Source organism: Phascolarctos cinereus, unplaced genomic scaffold (genome assembly GCF_003287225.1).
Source record: "Phascolarctos cinereus isolate Bilbo 61053 unplaced genomic scaffold, phaCin_HiC Scaffold_5;HRSCAF=322, whole genome shotgun sequence".
Classification (NCBI taxonomy): domain Eukaryota; kingdom Metazoa; phylum Chordata; class Mammalia; order Diprotodontia; family Phascolarctidae; genus Phascolarctos; species Phascolarctos cinereus.
The window spans coordinates 250590876-250608351 of record NW_027555958.1 but is presented as its reverse complement, the minus strand read 5'-3'; the positions used below and the strand labels follow the sequence as shown (position 1 = coordinate 250608351).

General features: G+C 44.5%; 2 protein-coding genes across 3 annotated transcripts; one reads left to right on the top strand and one right to left on the bottom strand.

Annotated features, from left to right (window-relative positions):
• The first annotated feature begins 37 nt into the window (after positions 1 to 37).
• On the top strand, positions 38 to 4001 carry TRAPPC14 (trafficking protein particle complex subunit 14). Its single transcript, XM_020979117.2, has 11 exons — positions 38 to 639; positions 820 to 915; positions 998 to 1127; positions 1347 to 1433; positions 1600 to 1720; positions 1823 to 1970; positions 2101 to 2183; positions 2283 to 2446; positions 2587 to 2741; positions 2958 to 3151; positions 3261 to 4001. Exons 1-11 carry the CDS (start codon positions 253 to 255, stop codon positions 3412 to 3414), a joined length of 1719 nt encoding a protein of 572 aa, XP_020834776.1. The 5' UTR covers positions 38 to 252; the 3' UTR covers positions 3415 to 4001.
• A 200-nt stretch (positions 4002 to 4201) lies between these two features.
• On the bottom strand, positions 4202 to 15254 carry LAMTOR4 (late endosomal/lysosomal adaptor, MAPK and MTOR activator 4). 2 transcript variants are annotated; one of them, XM_020979121.2, is made up of 4 exons: positions 15146 to 15254; positions 13040 to 13120; positions 4767 to 4884; positions 4202 to 4540 (listed from the first exon to the last, which is right to left on the bottom strand). In XM_020979121.2, the coding sequence occupies exons 1-4, from the start codon at positions 15146 to 15148 to the stop codon at positions 4443 to 4445; spliced, it is 300 nt and encodes a 99-aa protein (XP_020834780.1). In that variant the 5' UTR covers positions 15149 to 15254; the 3' UTR covers positions 4202 to 4442. The 2 variants fall into 2 exon arrangements, with proteins under 2 accessions (XP_020834780.1, XP_078011675.1); XM_078155549.1 differs by lacking the exon at positions 15146 to 15254 and adding an exon at positions 14715 to 15139.
• Between the last annotated feature and the right edge of the window lie 2222 nt (positions 15255 to 17476).

Sequence of the window (17476 nt, the reverse complement as noted above, 5' to 3'; positions counted from 1 at the left end):
TTTACTCCCTTCGGTGCCCCCTCCCCCCGCCGCCGGGTTCCGGCCCCGCCCCTTCTTGGTTCCGGATTTACTCCCGGGCTGGACCCTCGCCCTGTACCGGCTCCCGGGGCCGACGCCCCCGCCCCTCATCCTACGGCCTCCGCCCCGCCCCCTCGGCCCCGGCTCTGGATCTTTCCCCCGCAGCATTGCGGTCTCGGGTCCCGGGGCGCCCTCCCCCCCGCCCCGGCCCCAGGCTGGGCCCGGCCGCAGCCCATGGAGTCCCAGTGCGACTACTCGATGTATTTCCCCGCGGTGCCGCTGCCCCCCCGGGCGGAGCTGGCCGGGGATCCGGGCCGCTACCGGGCTCTGCCGCGGAGGAACCACCTTTACCTGGGGGAGACGGTGCGCTTCCTGCTAGTGCTGCGCTGCCGAGGGAACGCCGAGGCTGGTGCCGGGGGCGGGCCCGGGGCGCTCCCCGGAGGCACCTGGGCCGAACTAGCCGCGGCCCTGGCGGCCCTGGCCTCGGTCAGCGCCGGAAGTGGGGCACCGGGATCCGCAGACCTGGACGGGCAATCCCCAGGGACTGCGGGGCTGTTCTCGGACTGCAGCCCCCTTCTCACCCATGGCCCGGGCCCTGCCACAGGCGGGGGAACAACCATGGTGAGGAGCAAGGGGTGCGGGTGCCCACGAGGTAAATGCTCGGGGTAGCGGGGAGGTAGAAGCCTCTGCGAGGCTGGATGTTGTGGGAGAGGTCTGGGCGTGGGCACAGCCCACCAGGAAGGGGGTGGGACTGAAGGCTCCTTAATACCTCGCTGACCTCTGTGAACTCGCCCCCCTCAGTTGCCTGTGGAAGAACCAATTGTGTGCACAGATGAAGTCATCTTCCCACTAACCATTTCACTGGACAAACTACCCCCAGGCACACTTAAGGCCAAGGTGAGACGGGGAGGGTGCTGTTGCCCACCAGAAAAACTCTCCCCTCCCCAGGAGTCCATCTGTCTGTCTCTCCCTCATCCAGATTGTAGTTACTGTGTGGAAAAGGGAGGTTGAGACAGCAGAGGTCAGAGATCATGGCTACCTGAGATTGCTGCAGACCCGGGCCCCTGGGGAGACATTCCGAGGGGAGCAAAATGCGTTCAAGGCCCAAGGTGTGGAGTTCAGAGCCATGCTAGGGAGAAGGGGCACACGTGTTTGAATAACTAGAGGGTTTGCTAGTGGGTTTGGGATGGATGGGGGTATATTTTTAATTGCCTGGTCGGGGAAAACAATATAACTATTGGGGTGGGGCTGTGTGATGGGGAGGAGGTGAAGCAGCATGGATCTACAGCTACTAGACTAATCCACCTTTCCTTCCTTCCACTTTACAGTGAGTACCCTGCTGACCCTACTACCCCCTCCAGTTCTGAAATGTCGACAAATCACTGTGGCTGGAAAACACCTGACAGTGCTCAAGGGTGAGCAGGCTGGCTGTCTGTGTTCCATGGGGAGAGATACTTTGGGGGCTTCAGATTGGATCTAAGATAGGCTATTTGGGGGGGAGGGGAGTTAGGGTGGAGTCCTTGGGGTATAAGGTTGGGGTTCAGGTGCCCTGAACTTAAACAATCCAGTTAACTCTTGCAGTGCTGAATAGTTCCTCACAAGAGGAAATTTCTATCTGGGACATCCGAATTCTCCCAAACTTCAATGCCAGTTATCTACCTGTCATGCCTGATGGTTCTGTGCTGCTTGTGGACAATGTCTGGTGAGGCTTAAAGAAGGAAACACGTGGGAGGAACAGGGTAGGGGATTTGGAAGTGTCTGCTATAGGGGGTTCATATCCCATCCGTTTTCCCTCCTGAATTAGTCACCAGTCTGGGGAGGTCTCCATGGGCTCCTTTTGTCGTCTCCCTGGTTCTTCTGGCTGCTTCCCATGCCCCCTTAGTGCTCTGGAGGAACATAACTTCCTGTTCCAGCTGAGGGCAGGTGAACAACCCCCTCCAAAAGGCCAGGAGGTAAGCATAGGGGGTGGTGTATAAAAGATTGGGATGTGAAAAGAAGATGGAATGGATGTTCTGTAGAATGAATAATGAGGGCAAGGTTCTCTAAAGAATGCCTGTTCCTTCTATTTCTTCCCTTCCATAGGGTCTAGAGGTATCTCTGGTTGCTATAGTTCAGTGGTCTACACCTAAGTTACCATTTACCCAGAGCATCTACACCCACTATCGGTGAGTATGCCCCATTTCTCAGATCCCCCATGGGTAGTAGATTCAGTCTTCTGTCTCTGCAGACCTCACTTTCTGCTCTTCCTGCTTTCTCTACCTCAGGCTGCCTAGCATCCGCTTGGACCGTCCATGTTTTGTAATGACTGCCTCATGTAAATCCCCCGTGCAAGTTCACGAGCGTTTTACTGTTACCTATACACTGCTCAACAATTTACAGGACTTCCTTGCTGTTAGGCTTGTCTGGACCCCAGAGAATGCACAGACTGGTAGGTATTCATGCCAGTGTCAGCAACTAGAGTCTTTAAGAGAGGAAGACAGCTTAAGTCCTGGGGGCCATGAACCAAAAATGAAAATGAAAGGTCTTAGAAATTCTGCTAACCTATTTTTTACCCCTCTTTCTTGTTAGGAAAGCAGCTATGTGAAGAAGAGCGCAGGGCTATGCAGGCTGCCTTGGACTCTATTGTTTGTCATACACCACTCAACAATCTTGGTTTCTCCAGAAAGGGTACTGCGCTCACTTTCAGTGTGGCCTTCCAAGCCCTAAGGGCTGGACTTTTTGAGGTAACTAGGGGTAACGGAGGTGGGGGGGAGAAATAGGATATCCTGACGACTGGTATAGAGGGGCTTTCAGAGTGGATGAAAAGATGAGAGCTGCAGCATGGAAGAGGTGGAAACTAGAACTTAAGTTTTGCCAGTAGGAAGGAAGATCAAGGCTTTTCCAGCACTGGAAGGGGGCTGGAGTACAGAGGCTTAACCCTTCTGGTCTCCCTACTGTAGTTGAGCCAGCACATGAAGCTGAAGTTGCAGTTTACTGCCAGTGTATCCCACCCCCCACCTGAGGCCCGGCCTTTGTCACGAAAGAACAGTCCTAGCAGCCCTGCTGTTCGAGACTTCATGGAGAGACATCAGGGTAGCCTGGGCCGGTCCCAGTCCTTCTCCCACCAGCAGCCCTCCCGAAGCCACCTCATGAGGTATGAAGCCAGGGAAAGGAACTCTTTGATGTTCTGGATATCTGGGGTCCTGGGAAGGTTCCAGAACAAAGGCCACATTCTTGCACTAACCACTTACTGTATACCCTAGGTCAGGCAGTGTGATGGAACGCCGGGCCATCACACCTCCTGTGGCCTCCCCAGTAGGCCGCCCCCTCTACCTGCCTCCGGATAAGGCCATGCTCTCTCTGGACAAGATTGCCAAGCGTGAGTGCAAGGTCCTGGTGGTTGAACCTGTCAAGTAGGGAAAGCTGGATCCCTATTCCCTATTCAAACACTCCTAGAAATTGGAAACCCCCTGGAAGGGGTCCTCGTTTTGTGGCTGCTGTCTCTCCTGGGATGCTCCCTGTGGAACATGTGGGAGATGATGTAGCTGTCTGTCTGTGTCTGCTGTTTAAAGGAAAGGGTTGAAGTTGAATTGGGAACTAGGGCTGGGGGAAAAAAAGCCAACAGTATTTCCTTATGTTCCTGTCCGGGAGGGCTGGTCCCATCCCCAGTTCTGTTCCCCACTCTCCCTCACCCCACTTTCTGGTTCTAAGTTTACAAAATATTTTTCTTATACCTATGACATTCCTCTTCCCCCAACCAGCAGGGGCTGAATTTGGAAAATGGTAATGATTCAGTGGATCTCAATGGTTGCCCCCCTCCTCAGACTCAGGTGGGGGGGGCGGCAATGTTATGTTTTCCTCCGCTCCCCCAATTCATGTTTATAACCTCAAGCACTTTAATTTAAAGGTTTTTGTCTGTCCGTGTAATTTCTTCATGTCTTCTCGTACTGCTTCCAACTGAATTGAGACCATTAAATGTCTGCCCAGGAGGAAGGAGAAATTAATTGCTGTCTGTCTATTAAAGGAGTGGGCAGAAGTGTCAGGGCTGGGGTCATCATGAGCCAGTCATTTCACTTCCTGGGCCTATTTCCTCATCTGTGAGGAATCAGACCAAATGGTCTCTAAGATCCCTTCCAGCTGTAAACCTAAGATAACACTATTCTTAAGAGAGGGAAGAAAGAAATAGGACATATCCACACACACCTCAAGGGTACTAGTGTCAGACACCATGTTTATTGGAAAGAAGGGAGAGTATCCCTGCCCTGATCCCCTTTTACACTGAGAAAAAAACCCAACCCTCTGCCCACTGAGCAGGGATGGGGAGAAGAGATGAAGACAAGGCAGAATGACTAGATTCTATTAGGGAAAGTGGTAAAATCACGTATGTGGAAAAGCAGTAAGCTTACAGAGATACTCTTAACCTTCCCCTCCAATCCCCTGTAGTCTCAGACATTGATGGGTTCACGGCTGTGATTCTGTCTTTTCACCACAAACACCTTCTGTCCAGATACAGTCACCAACAACGTGTGTTCCCCGAAGACCACTAGGAACAAAGGGCCCCCCCCAAAGACAAAAAGTTGGCTAGAATCAAAGCCAGAGAACCCCACACCCTGAGGGTTGGGGAGTTGAGGCTGAATGGTTTTAATTAGGTAAAAAGCAGAATAAGAATGGCTTGGAACTTGGGGAAGAGGCAATGAGGGGATTTATACTTTCTTGAGGAAAGGAGATTTGTGAGAGCTCCTTTCATGATCCAGGGGTCAGGGACTTACCAGACAGGCGTTTGAAGGGCATGTCAAGGCCACGGTACAACCGGAAACCACAGGCTGTGCTCACTAGCTCAGAGATTGCACCAGCTGCTTGTTCATCATTCTCCAAATCACCAGATGACTAGATGATAAGAGTTGAAACCAAAAATTAAGAGAAGGATCACATGAACAAAACAGTGTATTTTTAATCTCTTCCCACCTCCCTTCACAAGTGCCCCCCCCCCCCAATACACACACTGGCTCTTTCCCTTTTGGCCAGCTTAAGGGAAAGGGGGAAAAATACCAAAAAAACAAAAAAAATCCTTGCTTGAGCCTGCTACCTATTCTGGTGACCAACCATATCATAACTTTCTTTTGCCACCACTTTTCCAATGAGCCAGTGGTTTACCTTTGTCCTTTCTCATTCCTTCCCCAAAACCCCTTGCAATTTGGCTTCTGTAGCCTTCAGTCTACTGAAACGATGTGCAAAGGTTACCAATGACCTGTCCAAACCAACAGGCTTCTCATCTCCCCATTTCTGTGGTCCCCCCAGTAGAAGATACGAGGCTGTTTCATTTTTGTTTCTGTATTTCTAATTCACAGAAGGCATTTAAAGAATACTTGTTTACTGACTAACATCTAACACCTGAGCACCTTGTTCTTTCCTGAACACTGTCCTCCCTCAATTTGGGTGACACTGCACAGACCTAGTTTAGCACTTAGCTCACTTTTTTTTTTTGCATTCTTCATTTCTTCTCTAACTTCCTAAATGGAAGTATTAACTCAAAGGATCATTCTACTGGAGAACCCAACTCTTTAAAAAAACAAAAAGTTTTCATGCAATTTAGAGAGCTGTGTCTTCTAAGAGGAAAAAAACAATTCTGCAAAATTCATCAATGCATGCCAAGTTCCACATCCGTAGACCCCCATCTCCAAAAATGGAAAAAAGTGCATTCGTACATCTCTTCATCAAAACCAAGTTTAACTATTCCATTTACACAACATTCAGTTTTTATTTTTTTAGTTCTTTGGATTTACATTGCAGTAGTCATTTTGGATACTATTTTCTTGGTTCTCCCTACTTCATTTTGCATCAGCTTAATAAGTCTTCCCATGCTCCCTGTTTTCTTCATATACTTTGTTTCTTATGACACAAAGGATATTGCCCTATATTCATGTACCACAATGTATTTGGCCATTTCCCCAATAAAAGGGTACTTATTTAAATAAATGTCATATGTTGAATCATTCATTTTTAAGGCTTTAACAACTATGTTGAAGATTCTTAAATCTATCATCTCTAGCCTTGCTTAATCTCCCAAATTCTAGACTCACCTCCCTTACCTACTGAACATTTTTATTTGGATATTCTATAGTCACTTCAAAGTCTAAAATAATAATGCCTTATATTCACGTTAAATTTTAGTTTAACAATATAGTTGTTGGATGACTTGCAATGTAAATCTAAAGAGCATTAAAGAAAAAGGATGAAGAGAGAGAACTGCCTGAGTATATCCACAAAGCTAGATACTATAAATCTATGGCCTTAAAACATCTATATGCAAATGCCCACATTTAGGCAAGAAGCAAAAGGAACACAAGGAGGCAAGATGATACTCATACACGGAATATGGCTCTGGATAGGTATACCTTATTATTGGGAAATGTTGTCCAGTCTTTTCAGTCTTGTTTGGGTCTTTGTGACCCCATTTGGGGTTTTCTTGGTAATGATATTGGAGTAGTTTGCCATTTCCTTATCCAGCTCATTTTAAAGATGAGGAAACTGAAGCAAACAGGGTTAAGTGACTTGCCTAGGGTTATACGGCTCCAGTGTCTGAGGCTCAATTTAACCTCAGGTCTTCCTGACTTATGGCCCAACACTCTATCCAGTCTGCCACTATTAGGAAATAGGCTTAAGTTAACAATTTTCTTTGTTCCTCTAGGCAGTCTTCAGTATAAATTCTGATTTTGAGTAGATATATCCTTTTACCAAAGGTGTGAAGGGGAACCTGGAATTCCTATTCTTCATGATAGTTTTTAAATTACCTTTCTTTAATCAGGGGCAATATATTATAAGTTCCATGGAGGCAGGATAGATATTCTATATTTAATCTTTGTTTCTCTCTATATACTTAATACATTGTTTTGAACAAGTCAGATACCTCATAAATGTGTATTTTTTTAAATACCAAAAAAACCTTATTAAGGATAGATAAAAAGAGGTAGGTACTATCTATTAAGATGGTTTTTCTCAGATAGTCAAGGAGATGACAGAGAAAAAAAGCATTTGGGTAACAAACAAAAGAAAGAAACCAATCATTTTGTCATCAAGGTATACTAGAGAACTACTAGACAGAAAAAGGAAGTAGATGAGTTCAGGAAAGAGATTAAAAGCCTGGCACAATTACCAGGTATCTACTAGAAATCCTTCTTCTCTGTCAAAAGCAGAGCAGCTAATAACTTTGATTTGCCTTAATTTCATCCTTCAAAAGGTATATTTAAAAAACCCCCAGCAAATTCTACATAGAATCTAATTCTCACTGAGGAAGAACTGGTGGAAATGATAGGACTTTTTTTGGGGAGGGGGGAGTTAACACCTCCTTTTAGAGTTTGTGATAAAAAAAGAAACTGGCCATAATTTTGCCACTTATAAATCTTGTGGAGATAAAAGAAATGCCATCTCCCAGGGTCTTTTTTTCCACTTAGTCACCACCTCAGGTAACTCATCATCTGTACTACTACAACAGTCTTCTAATTGGTCTCACTGCCTCAAGTCTTTCCCCACATTAATCCATCTTTCACCCATCTCCCAAAGTGTGTAACCCAAAAAGCACAGGTCTGACCTTGCTACACCCTAGTCAGTGAACTTCAGGGCCTCCCAAACTCCTTTGTTTGGCATTTAAAACTCTGCAAAACATAGCCTCTTCTATCTTTACAATCTTCTTCCATATTATTTCCCATCCTTGTACTTTGGTCCAGCCCAGCTGGCCTACTTGCAGTTCCTCACATGTGACTCACCTAATGCCATGCTTTTGCACTGGCTTTCGAGCTTGGAATGCTCTCCCCTTTCTAACTCCACATTTTAGAATCCCTGGCTTCCTGGAGATTCAGCTTGAGCACCATTTTCAGCAGAAGGCTTTTCCCAGACTCTCATGGCTAGTACCTTCCCAAGTTATCCTGTATCTACTGTTATCTTGTATCTACCTATTTATGTACATGTTGTGTCCCCTAGACATGTAGTAGAATGTAAATTCCTTGATGGCAGGGACTGTTTTTGCCTTTTTTTTGTATATCCACCACCTAAGAATGTCTGGCTCATAATTTAAGTGCTTAATAAATGAATACTGATAAATTGGCTGAAATAGAACAGATTCCCACTAACTGGAGAGTGACTAAACAAATTGTGGTACATTGAAGTAATGGAATGAAATAATAAATATAAAGAATTTTGGAACACAATGGAAGACTTAATATGAACTGATTACAGAATGAGGTAAGCAGAACCGGAAAATAATACACACAATGACAACCACACAGGGAACAAAACTCAATAACCAAGCTTGGTCCTCAAAAAGAAAATTCAGTTCCCTTCCCTCTTTGCAGAAATAAGGGGGAATAGGGGTGTGGAATATCATATGTACCCTCAAACTCAGTTAATACTGTTCGGTTTTGCTGGGCTTCCCCCGCTTCCTTTAAAAAATCTGTAACAAGAGCTTGCTGACTTGGGAGAATGGAAGCATTTTCAACAGTATGACATAAAAACAAAAGGCATCAATTTTTTTAAGAAAAAGAAAAAAAATAAGACACTGCTTCCAATAACTAGATATTTGTCCCTCTGTATTTTACCCTCGTCATTCCGGACACCAAGCCAAAGACACTGACAACCAGGGAAGTGTCCAGAGGACAACTAGGATGATGAAGGGCCTTGAATGTATGTTATATGAGGACTGACTAAAAGCATGTTTAGCCTGGAGTACAGATGATTCAAGGGAGACACGATATCTGTGTTCAAATATTTGAAGGACTGTCATATGTAAGAGATATTACTTGTTTGGTCCTAGAGGGCAAAACTGGGAACAATGGGTGAAAGCTGCAAAGAAGCAAATTTAGGTATGATGTTAGGAAAAATAAAACAATCAGTGCTGTACAAAAAGTGGAACTGGGCTGCCCTGGGAGTTGTGGAGTTTCCCTTTATTGGAAGTCTTACACTGCAAGCTGAATGACCACTTGCCATTTACATGTTCTAAACACAGAGATACCTTTGGCCATAGGTTCAACTAGATGGCAGCTCAGTTTCCTTCCAATTCTTCAGTCTACGGTTCAGTTTATAAGTTTTACAAGTAAAACTTACACTTATATGAGGCTTTAAGATTTATAAAAAAAGCTTTCCTCACAACAACCCTATGAAGTACAAAGGACAAATAATCCCAGTTTACAGGTAACAGGTTCAGAAAGTGATGTCCAGTTTCACAAAATTACTAACTCTCATACCTGGAATTCAAACCATGTTCCCCTGACCGCTCTTGCTGAGGTGAAACAATGGGAATCTGAATTTACTACTTTATCTTAAAACTTATGATACAGATGATGAAAGCTGGCTATATTCTGACATTCCCCCTTTAATCTGAGAATGGGAGAAAGAAGTGAGAGAGATCTTATGGACTAAATTCTACAGGGAAAGTTAGTCCAGGAAGAATGGGAAAAAGTGTCAGGAGGTGCTGAAACTGGTGAGGGAATATAAACATCAAAAGTTGTTTTCAGGCTTTGTTTTTAAGTTAATTGGAGAAGAGAGGATGAAAAGAGCTGGTAGTCATGTAGCATTCTTTCGCAAAGCACTTTTAAGTATATTTTCTTATTTCATCTTTATATTAACTCTCTGAAGCTGATAATACAGGTATTATTATTCCCATTTTATAGATGAGGAAACTGAGACTCAACAAATTAATATATGTGACTAGCTCTCGATCACTGTTTCCAAGTATCTGGGGCAGGAGATGAACCTTACTCCAACCCAACACTCTTTCCACTCTACCATTCCCTAAGGATCAAAGAGATGATCCTCAGATTGAGGATAATGCTCAGAGTAGATGGGACAATAATAACAGATGACAGAGATGGTCATTTCTATTTTGTTAGAATGTAAACTACTCATGAGTAGGGGCTGTTTCATTCATTCTATTTGTATCCTCAGCCTGACAGGCATGTGCTTAATAAATACTGACCGTTTCTGTTTTCTCTAACAAGGGGAGTGATCTTTGGACTGGAAAGGAAATAACAATGATGGCTACTAGAGATGAAACCCAAGATGAAACCCTTAATGAGGCCGGGTCATCTGGATAACACCTCAGGGTACTGAAAGAATTGGCAGGCATGACTGATAAGCTCAGTGATCACTAAATAACTGTGGAAAATGGGAAAGGTACCATAGGATTGAAGGAAGACAATTCTCCTGATTTTCAAAAAAGAATACTCTTGAGTCTAAAAACTAGTGAGTTTGACCTTGACTCCTGTCAAAATTCTCAAAGCTCTTATTAATAACGTAGTTAGTAAAAATCTAGACAAGAAAGCATGGTGGTGCACACCTATAATCCTTGTTACTGGGGAGGCAGAAGATCCCTTGAGTTGAGCAGCTTGAGTTAAAGCTGGCTGAGTAACTGCACTAAGTCTAGCAAGAATATGGTTGAGTCCCTGGGAGAAGTCGGTGTCACCAGGCTGCTTAAGGAGGGGCAAACTGGCCCAGCTTGGAAATGAAAGAGGTCAAAGTTTCTGAGTCAGTCAGTAGAGGGGTTATACTCATTAGTGGCCACTGCACTTCTACCTTGGGCAAGTTGGGGAGAAAAGAAAGCAGCAACTGTAACAAGTTAGCATGGCTTGAACCAAAACAAGCCATGCCAGACCAACCTTATTTCCTTTTTTCGGACAGAATTACTAGGCTACTGACCTAATGATCAAGGAAATATTGTAGATACAGCTTACCTAGATTTTATTTCTTTGTTCTACACCCCAAGGAAGTTTTTATTAAACACAAGCAAACAGTCTACAAATCAAAATTGTAACATTTAACAATGGCAGGCTTCTCAGAGACAAATAAGTCAATATTACTGGTAGGCACCTAGTACTCAGGATAAAAAAAAAGGAAGTGGAAATATCGGGGCCTAACTCTTTTGTCTTTTTAATGAAAGGACATTTCTTCCAGGTGTCACTGGGAATAAGCTTCTACATGGCATCCAAAGTGTCTTCCTACCTGCTGCCCCACAAAATTTATAAAAAGAATTGATGAGTGAATGATCAGTTGTTTCCTCTCCACTTTCATTGCCTTACACCGTCATCCTCAGTTTGGTCAAAGCCATTATTCTCTTTCTATTCCTCTCCCACCTTTTCAACCCTCTGGGTCTCAGTCAAGACACCTGGCTAGTAGCAAAGATGCCTGGGTTGCTTTCCCCATTCCATTTCTGAAAAGTACATGCACAGCACCACCATAGGAAAAATGTATAGGACTTGGAATCTGTTCCTGTGATTCTCTCCACTGACTACAGTGGGTAAGGGGAACTTAGTGTTTGATTAACTTCTTTCAGGCTCTAAACGACCTGGTCCTAGACGTAATTAGAGATTGCTACCCATCCTTCTCCTAGAGAAACAGAAGTTATGAGGGCCTGAACTAGGGTGCTAGCTGCCTGAATGAACAGAAGGGAATGGATATGAAATGTTGTACAGGTAGAACTGGTGGTACTTGGCAAATGACTGGAATTATGGATTTGAGGAGAGAGGGAATGAGTGAGTCAAGATTTGAATTTAGGTGACTGGAAGGATAGTAGCATACACAGAAGGAGTAGTTTTAGTTGGAAGAAAAGGTGAAGAAAATGAGTTTCATTTTAGACATGTGAGGTTTGAAATACCTATGAGTCATTCAGATAGCTATATCTAGCAGGCAGTTGATAATTCAAGACTGAAGCTTGAAAGGGATTTGGATTGTGTGTGTGTGTGTGTGTGTGTGTGTGTGTGTGTGTGTGCGCGCACGCACCCACGCGTGCATTTAGGAGTTTTCTGCATATGGAAACTGAAAATGCAGAACTAGGCAAGGGGATATAAATAAAAAAGAGAGCCCAGCACAGAGCCTTGGGGGACGCTCAGAATTTGGCGGCAAGACATGGATATAATCCATTAAAGGATTCTGAGGAGCTAAATATCAAGGAGAAGAACCAGGAGAACTACTATGCAGCTATGAGAGCTAAAATTAACCCATCCATGAGCATTTATTAAGAACCTACTATGTGCCAGGCACTGTGATGGGGATACAAAAACAAAACTGAGACAGTCCATTCCCTCAAGGCCTTCACATTCTACCAGAGGGTTACATGTTCACAGCTAAGTACAATCAGGATAGATCCAAAATAAATACAAAGTGGTGAGAGGGGCACTAACAAATAGGGGAATCAGAGCCTTAAACAGGTAGTGTTTCCAAGGAGGGAGAAAATTCTAGGGGTAGAGTTTAAAAAGGCAGGAAATGGAATTTTGTGTACTGGGAACACTAAGTAGGGCAGTTTGGCTCGAATGTGGTATATGAGGGAGAGTTAACTTAGACTGAAGTCAAAGCTTTAAATATAAAATGATAGTACTGAAGCTTCTTGGGTAATGACACAGATATGCATTTGAGAAATATCAATTTGACAGCTATGCAAGGGATGGACTGGAGAAAGGAGAGACTTGGTTCAGGGATACCCATTAGAAGGCTATTACAACAGCCTAGGAGAGAGGTGATGTGAGCTGGGCTACAGTGGTTGTGGGGTGAGTAGAGAGAAGGGGATAGATATTTAGGATAAAGAATTAACAAGACTTGGCAAATGATTGGATGTGGTAAGTGAGAGTGAGTGAAGATACACTGATGTCTCCTAGGTACTGAACTTGGGATAAATGAATGAATAATAGTGCCCTTGGCAGAAACAGTGAAGTTAGGAAGAGATGTAAGTTACAGGGAAAAAGATAGTAAGTTTTTGTTTTGGACTTGCTGAGTTTGAGATTCCTATGGAATATGCAGGTGGGGATTTCTAGCAGGAAGTTAGTGATGGGAGACTGGAATACAAGAGAGATGCAATACATTTGGGAGTTGTCTGCACAGAGATAATAGTTAAATCCATGGGAGCTTAAGGATAAAGATTATGCATGCTTTATGGATCAAACTAAGTACATATTTCAAATTAGAAGCTGTAGGAAGGAAGAGATAAGTGGAAGGGTCACAAATCATTAAGGCGCTATCAAGGATCAAGTCATGTCTTTCTTCTCTTCTCCCCAAGACTTACCGCCAGCACGGCTCCTTCACTCAGTACCAAGTAGCCCAGCTGGTCAGGGATACGCTCCAGCCCCTGGGTCAATGCAGATGTCTAGAAGAAGCACAGTAAATTATGAGAAGGGAAAAATCAGAGGAAAGAGTTAGTCTGAGATCTTTCCTACTTACTTTCAAACCACTATTCCTCCTGCTGCTGATGCTACACTTCCCCTGCTCCCGATGCTACACTTCCCCTGCTCCCCTATTTTCCTTACACGTCTCTCCCCTTGCCAAGACTTTAGACTAGGACAAATAATAATTGCCGATATTTATACAGGGCTTTGCAAGCACTTTTGATCCTCACAACAACCCTGTAGGGAGTAATCACTACAGGTTAATTACTATGTCCATTTTAAAAATAAGAAAATAGGATCAAGAGAAGTTTAGGGACCAGCTCAGTGTCACACAGTGTCACAGATGGAATTTGAAGTCTCTCCTGATTTTCAGTCCAGCTCTCTTTTCATTATGCTGATGCCCAATACACTATTTCTTCTCAGTGCCCAAGTGCCTTATTTCCCTCCTTCAAGTTCTAAACACTCAGATTTCTGTTCCTTCCCTTCAACTCACAACCCCAAATCTTCCCTTCTCCTTGAAATGCTAATTCAAACACAACAAAAGTTTATCATTCACTTATGTGAGTTAAATTTTCTAATCTCCTTGCCTCAAGGCTCTCCTCTCCAGTGTATCTTCCATAGTTGCCAAACTGATGGTCCTATGATACAGGTCTGACCTTATCCCTCTTCCGCTCAGAAGCTCCAACAGCTTCCCCTTGCCTCTAAAATAAAATGCAAACTCCTCCCTTAATTTTTTAAAGCTCTACAGTCTGGCTCCAGCTTACCTTTCTAGGCTTACTGCACATTATTCTCCTTTTCAACTAAGCTGGCCTGCTTGTTCTTCCTCATAAATTACAATCTGGACAAACCGAGGACTTTTGCATAGAATGTACTCATGGGATCATAAGGCCATCTATTTAGAGATGGAAACCTCAGAGGTTATCTAGTACACTCCCCTCATTTTACAAATAATGAAAATGAAGCCCAGAAAGATTAAAGCAAGGTTTCACAGTAGCCTCGGGGGTGGGAAGTGAACCTCCAAATTCAATTCTTGAGTTTTTCAATTCAATTCTCCAAGTCAAGTCTTGACTCCAAGTCCAGCATTCATTACACTGCCACCACACTGCCTCCCCTGATAACTCTCTTCATAACCGAACACCAGCTTTGTTCAAAACTCGATTGAGTACTACTTCTGCCTGTTGGCCCCAGTTGCTGGGTAGGGCCTTCCCTTTTAGAAATTACTTATATTTTGCATTTAATTGCTGTGCACGTGTCACTTTGATCTGCCAAAATAAAGTCATTCCTTTGAGCGCAGGGCCTGTTTCCTTTTTTCTATCCCCAGCAGTTGGAGAAAAGCCGGCCCCTTAACTGCTTAAAGCTTGTTGATAAATTAATTGCTAGGCACAGTACCAGGAAAGACAAAACTGAAACAGATCGAGTCCTCAAGCTTTCTTCGGGGGGAGGGGACAGTCAGGACAGGGTGAGGAGGAGGAGCACGAACTATCCATATAAAAAATAAAGGGATTTCTTTCTCCCACCCCCCTTCCCAAGTCTCCAAATCAACGAGCATTTATTTATTAGGCGGTGATTATGTACCGGAAACTCAGGGGACAAAAATGTCCTAGGCCCTGTCCTCACGGTGCTTCCGTTCTTCTCGGAGGAAACACTATGCAGCCTGCAATCCTTACGGGCCCTTTCCTGCCTCGGGCTCCTTCTCCCTTTAACATCATAGCCCACTTCCCATCGCTCCCAGAAAACACCACCTCCCCACGCCGCCCTCCCCCCTTCCTGGAGACCCCTCCCCGGCCCCTTCTCTTCCCTCCGAGGCTCCACCAGACCCGACCACCCCCAACTCGCAGGCCCTTCCATCCTCTGCCGCCTCCACCTCCCCCAGGCCCGACACCCCGGAGCCACCTCTTTGAAGGGCGGTTGGGGGGGGCATGGGGCGCTGCACTGGGGGGAGAAGGGGAGAAGGAGAGAAGAAAGGGAAGGGAAAGACCAATGCGCATGCGCCATCGCTTTCTCACCATCTCAAGCCGTAGGTGCGGAGAAAGCTGGCAAAAAGTGGGGCCGCTTCCGGGTTGTCACCTATATCACGTGCCGGGACGCGGCCTCCCTACTCCCCACCATTCCTTTCCGTAGGGACTTGGGCACCAGGCCTATACCACTCACTGATTGGGCAACTGAGACGCCACTCAAGACTCAGCCTATCCGAGTTACTTCCACGCCCCCTCTCCCTAGGCTGGATATCGGTCGCGCACGCTCGTTCTTTTAGTTTCTCCCTCTCTTCTCTCCTCCCAGCCTTCCTGACTATGTGAATGATGGGTTGGGTGTGGGGAATGGGGAGGAAAGCGGGACGGGGTTATTAGAAGAGGCAGAGATCGAGGTTGGGGGCTACTTATGGCTTTATGGTGCTTACCATTTACTATAGAAAGACGCAGTCCTCTTATAGGCGTGGATGAACGTTTGTAGAGGACTTCTATATATTAACTTGATTTACCCTGGGAAGTAGGTGGTTTTATCCCCATTTTACATACGAGAATATTGAGGCAGACAGAGGTTCAATGACTTTTCCAGGGTTATACAGTTTGAACTAATGCCTTCCAGAGGCTGTCCACGGCGCCACTTAGCCATCCCTACCCTACCACAGGCCACAGACAGCCTGCAGTTAATGAGTGCATGTGTCCCTCAAGACTCTTATTAATGTGTGATTTCTTTGGTCTAGGGAACTCCCAGCACAGGGAAAGACCACAATCTCCCTTATCTGCTACTTTAGTTGACAAGGGAGAAACCCAAGAGGCACAAGAGGTAGTCACTTTGGGGTCCCTAGTCACAGCCAGGGAGAGGGAGGGTCTTATATTCTACATTCCTTCAGTCATTCGGCTGCTGAAATCATTAGTCACAATTCTGGATGATAGCTGATGCTTCTAGGAAGAGACCTGGAGAGTCTGGGAGGTGGAGTGTCACCATACAAAATTTAGCACAAGACAGGACAGGATAGAAAGAAAGTGGAAAAGAAAAACATAAGGTTCAGTAAATGAGAGGAAATATAAAATGAAGGGGCAATCAGAGAAGATGAACACAGGGCAGGCCCTTGGGTCCTGCATGGCTTTAAGTGGCCAACACAGGTGAAGCAGGCTAGTTTTTATAGGGTTCCCATCACTGTCAAATAGGAACAGACATAGTTTTGAGCTTCTCTAGGGCTTCTTCGTTTAGCAGGTTGAGGAAGCTACTATATTTCTTACTACATACCTCTTCAAGACCTGCGCAGTTCCCATAACTCACACTACCAGTGAAGAAGAAGGTCTAGGTTTGCTCCTTCACTGTTTCTGTCTCTTGCTGATTCTTGGATCAGCTTTCTGCTTGTTCAAAGAGCTTCTGTCTTTGCTGTCCAGGAATTCTACTTGATCTAGAAAATTGGCATGGTCTAGGAATTCCCCTACTCAGAAATGCATCTCTGCTTGGTCTAGACCATCAATTCTTAACCTTTTTTGCATAGATTTTTTTGCGTCATTTTGTGTCTGCCAATCTAGTGAAGCTTGTGGACTCTTCAGAATAGTGTTTTTAAATGCACAAAATTAAATACATAGGATTACAAAGAAGACAAATTACATTGAAATATAATTACCAAAAAATTTTTAAAACAAGTTTATGGATCCCAAATTAAGAACCCCTGATCTAGATATTAGGTGTGACCCAAGGACTGCTGCTACTTTGTCCTCTTTATCAGGCAATGAACATCATGTTTTCTGGAGGGCTCACATGGTTCCTTGGAGAGACTGCACTGATTTTTGCTAATCTTCCTCCCAGGAAATGAATCTGTATACCTCTTTGCCTCGATGGCCTGTGTAACCTCAGTTTTCTAGTTTGATATCAGCAGTAGTCTTGAAGAGGGAAGTTTCAGTTGAGCAAAAGGATCAGAAGTCAGATTGCTAGAGATTGAAAAGTGAGTGCTTTCTAAGAGTTTGGGAATAAAATGAAGGAAAGATATAGGAAAACTATCTTGAAGTAATGGCAAGGTCAAGTGAAGGATATTTTTTAAAGGTGTGAGGTACTTCCCATTTGACATGTGAACAGTTTGGTTGCTGAAAGGGAAAGAAAAAGTATATTTCAACATGGAAAAATGATGCAATCAACTTCTAAAGAAACATAGTCTCACATAAAATATTGAGGAGAGGGGTAGCTAGGTGGTGCAGTGGATAGAGCACTGGCCCTGGAGTCAGGAGAACCTGAGTTCAAATCCAGCCTCAGACACATAACACTCACTAGCTGTGTGACTCTGGGCAATTTGCTTAACCCCAGTTGCCTCACAAAAAAAAAAAAATTGAGGAGAGACTAATTGTTCTAACAACCAAATA

What these genes read in the sequence shown, in the direction of transcription:
- TRAPPC14 (XM_020979117.2), top strand. Translation starts at nt 253, where the DNA reads ATGGAGTCCCAGTGCGACTACTCGATGTATTTCCCCGCGGTGCCGCTG. An exon ending in CAGGCGGGGGAACAACCATG is followed by an intron (nt 640 to 819) that starts GTGAGGAGCAAG and finishes CGCCCCCCTCAG; the next exon opens with TTGCCTGTGGAAGAACCAAT. An exon ending in CAGGCACACTTAAGGCCAAG is followed by an intron (nt 916 to 997) that starts GTGAGACGGGGA and finishes TCCCTCATCCAG; the next exon opens with ATTGTAGTTACTGTGTGGAA.
- LAMTOR4 (XM_078155549.1), bottom strand. Translation starts at nt 15,134, where the DNA reads ATGGCGCATGCGCATTGGTCTTTCCCTTCCCTTTCTTCTCTCCTTCTC. An exon ending in TTTTGTCCCCTGAGTTTCCG is followed by an intron (nt 13,121 to 14,714) that starts GTACATAATCAC and finishes TGCTTCTTCTAG; the next exon opens with ACATCTGCATTGACCCAGGG. An exon ending in GTGAAGGAGCCGTGCTGGCG is followed by an intron (nt 4,885 to 13,039) that starts GTAAGTCTTGGG and finishes CTTATCATCTAG; the next exon opens with TCATCTGGTGATTTGGAGAA.